The following is a 14,933-nucleotide window of genomic DNA, read 5'->3' as shown; positions in this document are numbered from 1 at the left end:
CGGCCTGGCCCTTGGGACAGGTCCCTGCCCTGGATAAACTCAGGCAGGGCCGCGGCACCAAGGAAGGCTGCCCAGTCCACACCAAGGAAGGAGCTGCAGGCAGGATGGACAGAGCTGCTGGGAGCTATGGTCAGTATCATGGCCACGCTGGCCCCTGGGCCATGGGCTGAGGGCATCCCTGCCCACCTGGGCTCAGGCTTCCTTCCCGTGGGCACAGCAGTCAGCTCCAGGGGAGCTCGGGGAACCCGTGCACGTAGGAAGATCAAGGCCGGGCTGCAGCCCCACCCTCACCCCAGGCCTGGGCCGCCACTTCTCTGCCTCAACTGGTGGGCGTCCCGGCACGGCCTCCACGGCACAGCTGTGGGGATGGGAGCTGGGCCTCAGGCTGTGTTCACAGCTCCCAGGACAGAGCACAGAGCTGGGGCGGGGGGGGTGTCTTGTTCTGCCAGGCGCACGCCCCTCCCCAAGGCCTGGGGGGCAGCTCCCCTCTGAGCACGGCCAGGGCATCAACACCCCTTTCTGAAGCCCGAAGTCTCCACGGTGTGCAGGGCGGAGCCATCCCGTTTCCCCTTTCAAATCCCTGGCATTTATTTCAGTTTCCGTGGAGCCTACAGGACTTACTAAAATAAGCCCCGCCTCCATCACTGCCCCCAGGTCCCCTGCTCGTCTCGCCATGCCCTTCCTTCCAGCCCACGCTGGAAAGCTCATCACCCACGGTGAGAGCTGGCGTGGGAGGCCCTTGGCCTCACTGGCCTCCGCCTGCCCATCGAGGCAGGAGGCAGAGCCTGGGAAGGGCACATGGCCTCGTGGACACCCCCATCACAAGGCCTCGCAGCCGCAGTGCCCACATAGAGGAACAGGGAGGCCCCCAGGCTGGTGAGGCCGGGCACTACGGGAGCTCTGGGATGTGGTAGGGTGCCCCCTGCGTGCCAGGGGAGAAACGCGGGGCCGCTCGGGCAACGGTGCCCGTGGCCCGGCCTGGCTCTGCCCAGACCCCCGCACCTGCACCTGCTTCCCTGTGGGCGGAGGGCCCTCCCCGCGAAGCGCCAGCACCCGCCACCCCCGACAACGGCCAAGCGAGGACCTTGCTGCTTCCGGCACTCCGACCCGGCGGTTGTGGTCTGGAGGAGCGGCTGGGGGCATGCGCGCCCCCCACACTCCTAACTCCACACGCACGTCCACAAACATGGGGAACCGCGAGTTTCCGAGACAAACTGCTGAAGCCGAGCAGCTGAACGCGGCTCCAGGAAGGGGTCACGCGGGGGAGTGGAGGCAGGGCCCGAGGACAGAGGCCTCCCAGAACGGCAGCCAGAGGCCGAGCTCCGGGCTCAGACCATGGCTAACCACCCGCAGCCTAACCGGCTTTCAAAGGAACACAGAGACACAGACGCGGGGGTCACACGGGGTTTGCACCCCGACCCCTCCCCAGCCCTCTCTCGCACTGGTCCCCTCATCAGCCTCAAGGGACCTGGAGCACAGCACCCACGATGTGCCAGGGACCTCGCGGCGAGCAGAGCACAACGGAGAACAGGAGCGACGCGGCCCCCAGGCCTCTCCCAGCACTGCCCCACCCCCGCTAACAGCACCAGGGGGCATCAGGCACCCCGGAGGTTTGGGGGCATTGCTGCCATCCTCGGGGCGTGCAGGAGGCCAGCACATGCCGCCCCTGTCCCGGTCATTTGCCCTCTCACCTAACGGCACGGGGCAGCCAGCAAGAATCGGGGTGTGGCAGTCAGGCCCAGGCGGGCAGCTGAGACGCCGCCTGCCGGTTTCGGGAAGGTCAGGGGGTGTTAGGGCCCCCGAGGCCTAGCTCTACTGCCCCATCCTCCAGACGCAAAGGGGCAGACAGCCAACCCTGAAAGAGCCGGCGATACGCTCCACCAAGACCAGCTCTACACAGACGACAGCCCAGCCCACGGGCAGCAGGGAGTCCACAGGACACGCGTGTTAACACGGTTACCTGTGCGGCTCTGGACAGTGGAGTCTGCCCTGGAGTCTGTATCCAGCCAGCTGCCCTGTGCCCGCAGAGATGGCTGCCAGATGGGGCCTCCTCCACAGGGGCTCCACTACGGGGCCCCCTCCTCTCTGGGGGGGGGGGGCGCCTCTATGGTGGGTCCTCCCCTCTGGGGGGGTCCTCCTCCTTGGAGGATTCCCAGGCATCCAGGGAGCAATCCGCCAGGAAACCACCAGAACCAGGGGAGGAGATGCCTGTCTGAGCCCTGGGAGCTCCAGACAGCTCTGCAGGGCCTCTGACAGGAAGCGCTCAGGGGACAGGTAGGCCGGGCCCTGGGGTCCCCACGGCAAGACCTGGCAGAGTCAGGCTGCCAAGTGCCAGCTGCATCCCCATCCAGACCCTGCCCCAAAGCCAGGCTGTTCAGAGAACCATCTGGGCAAACAAGACCGTGGAGATCGTCAAGCACCATTGGCGGGAGAGCCGAAGGCACGGCGGGACTCCAGCCGGGCACCCCGAGGAGGGGGCGTCTGCCCCAAGCCCGGGGGTCCAAGCAGGGAGCACTGGAACATGGGGAAGGGCACGGACCTGGACCTGAGAAGGACAGCCCAGGGGCTAAAGGGCAGCTGAGGGCCCTCGGGGCTCCAGGGTGGTGCGTTTAAGCCTGAGGACTCCGAGTCCCCACCCCCCAGAGCTCCCAGTCCTAGGGACTAGGAGGCCCTCACACACACACACACACACACACACACACACACACGCACACGCACACGCACACGCACACGCACACACACACACACACACACTGGAGGGAGCCTCACTGGAACAGAGGGCCAGCCAGGAAGCTTGGCTCATGACCTCTGAGGGTCACAGGCGCAGGGGTTGGCCAGACCTGGGCGCAAAGCCAGGCTCCGGCCACCTGAGATGCCTCCAAAGCCAATGGCAGCACCTGCCTCCGCGGGGCACAGGAGGAAGCAGGCAGAGCCAGGCCCCGCCCCTCTGGCCCAGGCCCCGCCCCTCAGGTCCAGGCCCAGGCCCCGCCCCCGCACTTACCTGGGGGCTGCCGGTGCCGAAGCCCAGGGTGGGGGTGGTGGGCACCGACAAGGAGTGGGGGCCCATGGGGGAGCTGATGACCGAGAAGGGCGGGCCCATGCCGTTGATGGGGGAGCTCAGGGTGCTGATGGGCGAGTGCAGCTGTCCGGGGGAGCCGAGCGAGGAGCCGATGCCGGGCCCCAGGGAGGGGTGCAGCGAGGGGGCGGCCATGGAGCCGCGGCCCGTGGGGGAGTTGAGGGAAGAGGAGTTCACCTGGGTGGAGAAGTCTGCAAAACAAGAAGCCACAGGAGGCAGGTCAGGAATCCACACCGACTGGCCTGCTACCCTCAGGCCACTGCCGCCACACCAGGCGGGGCCCCGGGCGCCCCCACTGTCCTCCTCCAGCTCCCCGATGCAAATCCCCCTCCTCGCGAGGCCGGGTCGGGCAGGCCCAGAGCACCCCCTTCCCGGGCAACCAGCCCCACCGGCCCCGTTTTAAGGGTCCAGCTGAGCCCGAGGCAGACACAGGAAGAGCAGGCGGACGGCGGCTCCCAGATGCCTCTCTGGGCAGGGAGGCCAGGCGGCCACCCCCGGGACCCTCAGCACCCCAGGCCTGTCCACCTGGAATGCCTGGTGGCCAGGAGCTGCCAGCCCCCTCTGCCACCTACTCGGAGGCCAGGATGAAAGGCTGAGAATGATAATGCAGGCGGACGTCTTCCAGCACCCGCTACGTACGCGGCAGAAACAAGTCCATGTCCTCGACGGCAATGACGGCGCGGAGTTAGACGGAGACAGCAGATGCTATCATCCCATTTTACAGATGAGAAACTGCGGCCTCGTGTCTGTACAGCTGCCCGTGGCAGGGCGGGCCCAGCGCGCCACCCGGACCTGCGCAGGTGCCCCAGCAGTGGTGGCCGAGACACCAGACCCGCAAGGCCCTCTGATTCCTGTGCACCCCGGCCTGGTGGTGTGCGGCCCGGGGGCGGGGAGCTTCCAGGTGGGCCTGGTGGAGGGGGCCGGAGTATGTGCCAGGCCTGGAGCGGGGCAACCCACAGCGGCTCTGGCGCGCCAGGGACCTCCCACACACCAGCTTTCATCTCAGGGATTTCAAAGCCCCAACCTGCACTAATTAGGCTGCCCTCCCCACCCTGAGGGCTCAGTAGAAGCTTCCCCAGGAGAGAGGCTCTCGGGCAGCAAATCCACTGCCCTCGGGCCTGAGCTGAGCAGAGCAGAGTGGAGTGGAGGAGCCCCGAACAAGGCAGCAGGGGACAGGGTGTCCCGAGCAAGCCACGCCCCCTCCCGGGGCCTCAGCCTTCCCATCTGCAAAACGGTCTCTCGGGCCCCTTCGCGCCAGGCCCTTGGGATCACACACGCTTCCGGAGGTCAAGGGGACCACGGGTGCAATGGAGTGGCCTCTGTCCACGCAGCCCCCAGGTCAGGGGACACGCCCTGCTCACACCACCCAACAGCCCCAGGATGACGCCCGCCTGAACTCCCGAGTGGCTGTGCCCTGAGCGGTCCTGAGTGTCCGGCTCGGGGCAGGAAGAAGCCCTATTAGTGCACTGCCCCCAAGCCCTCATCAACTTCAGTCACTGGCACAAACGAAATCTTGGGGACACGTGCAGGGGACACGCGCAGGACACCGCTACCAACAGGCAGAGCCGGGACTCGAGCCAACCTGACTCCAGCCAGAGCCAAGCTTTCATCCAGGGCCTTACGGACTTGTCCGCGGAGGTGCTGGGCAGTGGCCAGCCCGTGAGGTGGGGTGGTCCCCGTGGGAACAGACGAGCTCTGCCGACCTGTGGACCCCCATTCTGCCCTGCAGCCCCCAAGCCGAACAGGGGCACGACCAGGAAGGGGGCCTGGACTCCCACCTGCCCGCCAGGGACTGGGGCCTACCTGGCCCGGCACCCGCACAAGAGCCGCATCTGACCCATCTGAACCCTCGCCATTCACAAAACCGGAACAGACCGTTTCACTCAACTGGAAGGTGAGCCTAAGGAATTCCAGAACCAGAGGCAGCGGCACCTTCTGGCAAAGACGGGTCCCGCACACCAGCCCCGTCAGCCGTTAGGCTCCCCACACCCACGCAGGGACGCTGAACACCGTGGGCCCAGAGGTCTGCGCCAGGGGCTGGCGAGAGAGGACAAGAGGAAGAGAAGCAGGTAGCAGGTCTGGTGACATAGCCCTGCGGCCACGTCCGCCCCCCGTGACAGACAAGGACGCTGGCACAGGGAAGGCGCAGAAGCTGCCCAGGACACTCCCCAAGCCTGCGGGTGCCCCCAGGCTGAGCGAGCACTCATTTCCACCAGGCCCTTGGGAACCAGGCCCTTGGGACACCTGGAAGGTCCCCTTTCCTGGCCCTCTACTGCCCCTGCCCCGGGGACTCTGAGCCAGCCTCTCTGCAAGAGGTGCACACCTCTCCCCTTTATTCGGTCCCCAGAAGCACCCCCTGACTCGGAGGGGGACCCTCCACTACGTCTCCAGCCGAGAGCACGGGGGCACCGCTAGGAGCAGGGGGCCCGGCCCCGGCAGTGCATCCAGAAGCCCGAGGGCCTGGCCCCACCGGAGGGGAGCCCCCCGCAGCTTTCCTCCCAGCCTCCGGGCAGGAGACGGGGGTCTGGGGCGCAAAAGGATTCTCGCAGCTCCCCCACCGCCGCGTCCTGCCCGGGTAATCCCGGGGGGGTGGGGAGGGCTCTGAACCAGAGCGAGGACGGGAGGCCCAGGGCCACACCCGCGGGGCCGAGGGCACCGGGGGCTTCCAGCTCACGCAGCTGCAGAGGCCCCCCCCACCCAGGCCCACCGGGGCCTGAGCTGCTGCCTTGTTTGTTTGTTTGCTCCTGCTCCTGGCAGGAAGGGAGGGAGAGGCGGGAGAAGGCTCTGGCCGGAAGGAAGGAGGGAGGGAAGGGGCCTGTCGCCTGCCAGCTGCCAGGCTGCACCCCAAACTTCCGCAGCCCCCCAAGGAACCCGGCCTGGATCTGAGAACCTCGGGGAGGACAGTGGGGAGAGGGCGGGGCACCTGGGCAGGAGAGGAGAGCGGGTGCAGGGAGGGGCTGGAAGGGAGGGGAGCCCGGGAGGGCACCTGACCCCCACCTCCGGGCACAGCCATTCCCCCAGACTCAAAGGTAGGGGCCTGGATCCTCAGGCAGGCGCCCACCCTCTGCACGCCCGGGGGCGAGCCAACAGCAAGGGCACCAAACCAGGGGACTGTCCCTGGGGCGGGGGGGTGGGGGAGGCCGCCCTGGCCAGGGCCCACCTCAGTGACCCCCGACGCCCCCAGGCCCTGGCTCCAGGCCCTTCCCGTGGACGCAGAACACCCGCCAGACACCGTCCTGGATCCTGGGTGGCAAGGAGCTGGGTGTGTTTTCTAGAGTCTTCTGGACACTCTCTGGCCAGGAAGGGCATGTTAGGAAGAAAAGGGGAAAATGCCTACACACCCCGCTTGCAGAAAGGCCCGGGCCCCCCGCCTCCACGTGCGCGCAGGCTCTGCCTTTTCCGGGCCACTATCTGTCCCCACCCGCTGATAAGCTGTAGCTGCGATAAGGCTTATTCTTAAAGTCATACTTTGGACTTGCAGGCACTTGTCACCAGAGTCACCACACACTTATCTGATCCTTGGCGCAGTGGCTGGCGGGCCTGGGCTGCAGGTCATCAGGCTTGTGCCGAGACCCGACCCCAGGAGCCCCTGACACCCAGCCCTCCCCACCCAAGGGGGTCGCGGGCCTCGCAGAGAGGGGCAAAACCCAGCTGCTCAGTCTCTCCCCCTCGGAACCGGGGCCCCGCCGGACCGGAACCAGCACCTCAGGGCCAGCAGCGTCTGTGAGACTCTGGGCTCCGGGAAGGAGGCCCGGCCCGGGAGCTCACAGGGGCCTCCAAAAAGAGGCAGGCTCCGGGTCCAGGCAGGGGGACCACCCAGCAGCCCCAACCTGGGCCAAGAGACTTGGACGCATCACCAGATTCAGTCTGGGAAAGCTGCATGATAGAGGCGGTGGTGCGCCAGTCTCTCAACTGGCACAAAAAGCATCTCAGGCCACCGGACGGACTCCCAATACCTGGAGGCCGGAAACGGAAGCCATGGAGCAGGGACGGAACGCCGTGGAATGCTCAGCGCCCAGAGCGGGCGCACAGTAACCCCTGTGCCCCAGCACATGAGAGCACAAAGTTCTATTCAGTGAGAAGTTAAAGAACATTCTCACAGTAGCTGACAGGGCACAGGCCGCTTCTTGAGGTGGTGAGTTCCCCGTCATAGCCATAGGCAAGCAGAAACTACACCCACCACTCAGGACCGGCCGAGCAGCTGGGCCCCAAGGTCCCTTGGGGAGAGGGAGGGGACATCCCCCGGCCGAAATTCCTGAACTGCCTGGGCCCCCTCCCAATGCCCATCAGGACCCTCCCACCCCGCCAAGAACCCGGGCCAGGAAGCTGGGGAACCCCCACCAACTCCCTTCCGGCCTCTGCCAGGCAGTTGGGGAAGGCAGGGGAGGCGGCAGGAAATGCCAGCCCCACTGTGGCCAGGGTGGGGGCCAGCCCCTCGGACTCCAGCCCCGCCTCGGCAGCCAGGGAACCCCCCTCTTGGAAAGGGGAGCCTTTCTGAATGTGCAGGCCCCATCGGAGCAGGGTCCGAGCAGGCCACAGGCTGGGGTCCAGGGCTGGGGCCACGTGTCCTGTGGACCAGGAGGACACCGGGCCCAGCCCAGAAGGAAGCCCAGCGGAGGGGAGGGATGGGCGGTCCAACCGAAGGAGCCCGGCGGGGGGTGGGGGGGTGTCCCGTGGGGCCCGAGGGCGCCGGGAACTTTAGAGAAGGCCGTGCGGGTCAGTGTGGGGTGGGGACGGGGCCTGGAGGGGCGAGGGGCCCGACGGGGTGAGGGAGAGCCCAGGAGAGCCAGCACCCGGCGAGCTCTGAGCAAGGCCTCTGCTCCCCCACCCCTGCCACGCTGTGCCCCCGCCTGGGGACCCCCCCGGAACCGAAACCCCACAATGGGGAGCTGGCGGGCCCTCGGGAGCTTCCTGGGACGCCCACCCCCAGCCCCACCCTCCGGAAGGACTGCTTCCCCTGCCGCCAGGGAGGGAGAAGTGGCAGCCGGCGGGACTGTGGTGGACCACGGCGCGTCGGGTTTGGGGGAAGCAGGGGGTGGCTGGAGGGGAGGGGGCAAGACGCGTCCACGGAAGCCATAGGAGGAGGGGTCTGCAGGAACTGGAGGCGGGGGGGCAGGGAGGCGCTGGCCCTGCTGGGAGACGCCTGCCCCTCAGTTTGCCCTTCTGTAAAACGGGGCGCCAACAGCAGGGATGCTGTGATGACCCAGAGGAGGGACCCCGCGAGCCGTCACAGGGTGGGGTCCCAGCACGTGCCCTGGGCCTGCTTCCGACCTCCCCGCAGAGGGTGGCCTGTCACCTCCTACCCCAGAGAGCACGGCCAGTTCACCACCTCCGGCCAGGTGTCAGCTGACAGCTCAGGCAGCCTGAGCTGAAATTTCAGCTTCTCTGGGGTCACCCTGCCCTTTTCCCAACCGAAGCCCCCAGCCCCAAGTCTCAACCCCCGCCGCGGAAACGCCAGGCCAGCACAGCCCTCGCGAGTGATCAGGAGAAACTCCAGCCTCCAGCCCCCCACCCCCAAGAGCCTGGGGCCTCCAAGCACGGTCTTCCGGGAGCACAGCGCGCAGGCAGCCTCGGGGGCCCTACCAAGAAGCCCCCAGGGTGGCCCAGGCCTGCCCAGACCTCAGAGGAGAGGGGGGCAGCGCAGTGAGCCTGGTGCGTCTCCTTCACCCCCACCGCTCAGAGTCCCACGGGCCATCCACGGGGGTTCTGCACGTCCCCCACCCCCCCGCCCCAGGCCGCGTGGAGAACACTCGCTGGCCTCTCCCAAGGGCTGCTCCCTGGCACTGCCCTGCCCAGCCCTCCGCGACACGGGCAGGGAGCCTGGCGGGGAGGCAGGCAGAGTGGACACCCAAGGCCGAGGGAGAAGCAGGACGCTCTTCTGCGTGAGGGACAGACACGACGCCGCCACCAACCCCAAGGCGACTAGGGGGCCAAAGTGACCGGGCACGGCGGGTCCAGCAGACAGAGGCTACCACCCCCCCCCAATCCTCTTCCTCCTCACTGCCATCGTCACCGCCGCCACTGTCACCACCCCCACCATGCCCATCATTCCGCCCTGCTCCTCCCCCTCGTCACCATCCCATCCCCACCGTCATCCCACCCCCACCCTCCGCTTCTTTCTCATCATCCTCCTCGCCATCTTCCTCCTCATCGCCATTGTCATCGTCACCCTCCCCCCCACCGCCACCACCCCCCCCCACCGCCAACCTCACCCTCCCCACCGTGACACCACCTTCATCCCATCCCCACCGTCAGCATCCCCGCCACCACTCGCTGCTTCTTCCTCCTCCTCCTCACCGCCATCACGTCCTGGCTGTGCTCCCCCTTCCCCCACAGCGCTGTCCCCGCCACCACCACCGTCCCCGCCACCGTCCCCATCCCGTCCTCCCCACCGCCGTCCCCACCGCCCCCGCCGCCGCCGCCCCGTGCCCTGCCCACCCCACCCCAGCCTGCACACACACACGGCTGCCGGGCAAAGAAGCTGATGGTAACACTGGATGGGGTTTTGCCACACGTGGCAAAGGGACAGCGTTTCGGGCGGGATGCCGATGGCTGCGCTGAGCCGGCCAGGGCTGGGGAGGGCCAGGGGAAGGAAGGGGAAGTGGTGGCAGCCACCCTCGCTCAGCACACTCGTACAACCTGGGGGCAATGTGGTTGGGCCCCGTGGTGGCAGGTGTGGCTGGAGCCTGGCCACTATGGGGGAAGTGGGGAGCACAGCCAGGAAGAAAGGGGTGCCAGGAGGGGCTCCCCGTGACCAGCCAGCGAGCACCTGGGCCGGAAAGGTGTCCAGGAAAGAGTCAAGGGATGACGGCGCCAATGCACTGGGGCACCGAGGCCAGGGTCTTGGCAGGAGGCTGCCCCTAGGCCCACCCTCCAGAAACTCACGGTCCAAGGAGCCTGTGGCCAGAGCCCTCACACTAGACCTGGCTCGACAGTCACCAAATGTGTCTACACCACCTTGCCCTCGATTCCTGCCGTGGGTGCTGCCATCCCTCACCGGGCGGCGGCACTGGGACAGATGCCCGTGGAGGGCACCCCCTGGGGCAGGTACCCGAGGTGCTGAGCTGCACACTTAGCCTGGGGCGAGTGCTGCTTAAACCACCACGGCACAGACGAGGGATCTGAGTCCCAAAGCCACGTCCACACCCTAGCTCTTCACATTTAGAGCAACGTGCTCAGGGAGAGGGGCTCGGTGGGGGCCCAGGGGACACATGCTGGCCAGACACCCAGAGGCTGGGGCCGGCCCCCTGTGCAGCCCTGCTTCTCTGGCCCACGCCCCTGGCTGCACCACACCCCTCTTCACCCGGCCACCCAGAGTGCACCAAGTGCTACGGGAACAAGACCCCCCAAGGGGTCCAGGGCCTGGTGCACAGATACCGTCTCCCGGCTCCATCCTGCCCACAGCACAGATGCCCCGAAAGTTACCTCGGAAAGTATTAATTCCCCACCTTGCTCTCCTCCCCCGTGACTCCAGGGGTCCCTCTGGGGCCTCCCTCTGAGGCAGGGCCGGTTTTTCAGGAGAAGCCAGCTGACCACAGGCACAGCAGGCCCCTGACCAGGACCAGGAGGTGGGTCTGTCCCCAGAGGCCGTGGGAAGGGGGGAGGGGACAATGGCTGGGCTGTGGCCATGGGACTCAGAGACCATGCCAGGGCCAGGCTGCCACTTGGGTGCTACCTCTCCACCCATCCATCCAACCAACAAGACGCCCACCCCAGGGTCCAGGTCACGTGGCCATCACCTGGGACCCCAGTATGAGGCTGGTCCTCTCTTAGAAGAGGCCCAAGGCGTCTGACTTTTACCAAAAGGGCCCGCATCCGCCAGAGACGGCTGGGGGCCAGCGAGGCTTCGTGTGGCCTCAGTGACAGGACCCAGAAGTGAGAGAGGCCCGGCCTGGCTGGCACCGGGGAGAGAGTCAGAACAGTGAGGTGACAGGCATACCTGGCTCAGCCTCATCCAGCAACGCTCCCTCCAGTGGGTGCCATAAAGGAGCCCCCACAGGGGGGCCGCCGGGTGGGGACAGCACAGGGCTAACTGCCCAGAAAGATGCCAAGGGACCCCAGAGAGTCCCCAGAGCTGGCCTCCAGCCCCGTGGCCAAAGGCCCTCAGCCAGCCAGGCTGCACCCCTGCAGGGCTGACCCCTCCCCTGCGCATAGCAGCCACCACCTCCATCCAGGGCTGGACAGCCAGGCCACGCCCCCCGCTCAGTGGCCTAACATGTGCTGCCTGGGGGAGACACGGGGGTGGGCAGCAGTCAAACCCCCAGGCCTGCTGGGATCCCCGGGGGAGGAGCCCAGGCCCAGAAAGGGGGTGACAAGAGGGACAGGGCCACGGCGTAGCTGGGAGGCAGCCGCAATGAACCTGTGCGTGACACTGTTGCCGCCGTGGCGAAATGGAGATCCCCGGACAGACGGCCTGCCATGCTGGCGGCCTGGTGGCTTGTGAAGTCCCCAAGGCAAAGCTGTGGTCTCAGTGCAGCACCTGCGCAGTCTCCTGGATCTGTCACAGGAGCCCCTGGAAGCCAGGGACACGGGAACCGCTCCGTGCCCCGTCCCTGCCTGCAGATGAGGCCGGGGCTCAGAGGGAGGGGCGCCCCCCCCCAAGCCAGAGCCAGAGCCATGGGGCTCCCAAAACGCCACGCTCTCACCAAGAGCCCCCGCGGCCAGCCAGGGTGGTGGGCACAGAGCTCCAGGCCCAGGCCGGTGCCCGGCAGTGATGCCCACCGTGGGGGCGACAGGGGTGCAGGGAGCCAGGAGCAAGCTCACCTCTCCTCTCCGGGGCCAGGCAGGGGCTCCCGGGCGCCGCAGCCTCCCGTCCAGGCAGCGCCCCCAAACTGTCCCCAGCACCTCCGGGGTGCGCGCCCAGACGGCGGCAGGGAGGGCAGGCGGGGAGGGGGGAATTCCTGATAAAACCCCGCCTGCTCCTCGGCAGCCGGGGGGCGAGGGGGCCTCCGGGCCTGCGGGCTGGCTGAGGCAGTTTCTCTTCAACAGGAAAAGAAATGATTCTTGTTTCATTTTGAGCCGTGTTGCTCTTGCTGGCTCAGGGGCCCGCCGCGAGCTCTGTCGTGGAACACTTCCCACCCCCGCCCTGGCTGTTTTTCTAACTTTCTTGCATCCCCTGCGGCGTCGGGAACTCGCCTGCAGACACTCGGGCCGAAGCCTGTGGTGGAGTGGCGGGGGGAGGGGGCCCCGCCAGGTGGCCGACCTGCCAGGGGACCATGGGACCACTAGGGAGCGGGCACAGTCCTGACACTGCCCTCTGCGCATCGCCGTTTCTCGGATGTGGGCAGGGATGCTCGGCATCTCTAGGGTGTGGGCACCCAGGGCCACGCAGTGGGTGGGCCAGGGCCAGCTGGAGACCCCAGAAGGCAGAGCGCCTGCCCAGCTACCTAGGGCTTTCAGGCTGGTGCCCATCACAGGGCCTCACCTATGAGACAGACCGAGAACACGACATCTGCCCACCTCAGCCGCAGCGTGGGCACCCCCGCCCCTGGACGGCACAGCGGCCCGGGCCGCCCTGCAGCCGCCACGTTGTTCCCCAATCCCGCCCTTGCCAGAAGCCCTGCCGGTCCTCCTCCCTCACAGGCAGACCCCGCCCAGGCTGAGCCTCTCACCCCCCTCAGGTCCCCACTGGGCCAGCTCAACTTGGGGCCCGGAAGGCTCGCAGGACTGGTTCCCAGGCTGAGATCCAACCCCCAACTCAGCCATCGCTTGGGGACCTTCTGTGTGCCAGGCTCTGCCCTCCACGTCCCCTCCAGGCCCCCAGCAGGCGCAGGGACAGGAGAAGACCCCACCCCGCACCGGGAGACGGAGGCCCAGGAGGCCAGGGCCAGGGGACGCCCAGCCCCGGCCTCACAAACACGGAACCACATCCCCGAGCCTCCGACCTTAAGGCCTCGTTCCTGACACACTCGGAGTGGGGGGCGGGGAACCTTCTCACCCCCCAGCGGGCACCTATCAGGGGCTGAAGCAGCAGCAGAAGGAACAAGCCCGCTGACCCTGCAGATACGAGGGTAACAGGTAACAGGCAGCACCCATGCCCCTCCAGCGCTGAGAACCCAGATGGGCTGTGGCAAGTACCCCGGGCAGCACCCAGCCCGGCCACCCGGCTCCTCCAGGCAGGAAGGGGACAGACCAAGGACCGGAGAACCTCTCCCGGCCTGGACGACATGAGACCTCCACCTGCACAGCACTGCCCCCAGGAGTGCCCCCCACCCCCGCACAGATGAGAGCCACACGTGGCAGGCTCGGACCCGGCCCCGGGCAGGCCACAGCCGGCTCTGCCTGCCTCCCCCAGGTCACCCCCTGCCCCGGTCACTTGGCAGTAGGGCCACTGTCCACTCATTCGCCACCACCCAGGGTTCCCCACTACAGCCACCAAACCCCAAAGCCCCCCCAGCAGCCCACCCCTTGCTCGGGCCCCCTGGGGCCAGGGCCTCGGCCCGCTCACTCCCTGCCTCAGTGCCCCTTCCGGGCCCCCTTGGCCTCGCCAACAACCACAACAACCCCCAGCGGTGGCCAAGGCCAGGGGAGAGGGGATCCGGGGAGAGTCCGTCTCACTGCCCACCCCTGTCCTTGGGAAGAGTGGCAAGCAGCTTCCACGGACTGGGAAGCACGCATATTCCTGCATGCAGGGTGGGGGCGGGGCGGGGGCTGCCGACCACACCAGCAGCAGGTGCCCGACACGCACCCCGGCCAGGGCCAGGGCTGCGCTGAGGGCCCCCAGTGACCAGAACCGCGGCGAGGCCAGCTTCGGGGTGGGGCCACACCAAGGCCTGGGGGAAACAAGCCAGGCAGGCAGAGGTCCCAGCTCCACAGCTGCCAGAGGGAGCCTCCGTCAGAGCTCCTGAGAGCAGCACCATCACCCATGCAGACCCGGGCACAGATGCAGGCGCAGGAAGACCCTGAACTTAGCAAGACGGCCTATGCGCTCAAAACAGCTGCCACCAACTCCAGAGACTGAAAGGCTTCCCGCGTCCGCCTCACAGGAGACGGGCTTGCTCAGAGCCGGTGGACTCGACGGCACACACAGTGCTGGCACGCCGCTCGGCGCCATCTCCCAGATAACGAACCCCTGCGAAAAGCTCAAAGTGGCAGCAACTTCAGGCAGGAGGCGACAGGGGAGAAAAAAGAAAATTCAAACAAACACCCAGCAGCCAAGGGCACCCTCTGTGTAGAGAAACAAACAGCCCACGTCCTCTCCTGCTCAAGACCTGAGCAACGGTGCCATCGCCTGCAGAGGCGGGGGGACGGGCAGGTGCCTGGCCCAGCCTCCCACGGCCACGATGACCCCTGCACGGGTGCGTGCATGCACACACATGCACGCGCGCTGCAACAACCAAAGGCCCCTCACACACACCTCGTCCCTGCTCCCGGCTGAGACCTAGGGAACAAACAAAACCTTAACGCCTGCCCCACGCTGGGAGCACAGAGCCTGACAGCCCAGGACGACGCCCAAAGGTCACGCCGCACGATTTTAAACGTTTTATCAAGTCAAGAGATGAGCTGACCGGAAAGATTCTCTTTCTGGCACCTGTTTTAGGACAAACACCCAAAGCCAAGAGCCGAAGAGGCCTGCCCAGGGTCACGTGTGGCAGGCAAGGGGCACACACAGTCCTTGCCCTTGAGGAAGAGCTGCCGGGGGGTGTGAACACAGACCTCCCCCCCCCCAAGGGACACCCCGGGGCGGGCCCCAGGACGAGTGTGAGGGCGAAGGACACCCCGAGTGCCTGTCCCCTACGTCCTGACCAAGCAGGACGTGGGCAGGGCTCGTCGAGGGTGAGGAGGGCAGGCGGCTCCCGTCAGGACAGCGCGGTTCTCTAATTTCAAGTTCGGGTCCAAAACCGAGAGGATCCCAGAC

At 67.2% G+C, this 14,933-nt stretch overlaps 1 protein-coding gene across 4 annotated transcripts in view; it reads right to left on the bottom strand.

The window, feature by feature from the left end:
* The window catches only part of RXRA (retinoid X receptor alpha), a 91,256-nt gene that overhangs the window by 23,309 nt on the left and 53,014 nt on the right, over nucleotides 1-14,933 (bottom strand). For all 4 annotated transcript variants that reach the window (XM_047768864.1, XM_047768866.1, XM_047768865.1 and 1 more), the window contains exon 2: nucleotides 3,002-3,267. In XM_047768864.1, the coding sequence (XP_047624820.1) occupies nucleotides 3,002-3,267 (266 nt within the window). The remainder of the gene's footprint in view (nucleotides 1-3,001; nucleotides 3,268-14,933) is intronic.

The sequence above is a fragment of the Phacochoerus africanus genome, chromosome 2 (genome assembly GCF_016906955.1).
Source record: "Phacochoerus africanus isolate WHEZ1 chromosome 2, ROS_Pafr_v1, whole genome shotgun sequence".
Classification (NCBI taxonomy): domain Eukaryota; kingdom Metazoa; phylum Chordata; class Mammalia; order Artiodactyla; family Suidae; genus Phacochoerus; species Phacochoerus africanus.
Note: the sequence above shows the minus strand (reverse complement) of the source record. Positions and strands in the feature narration are given on the sequence as shown.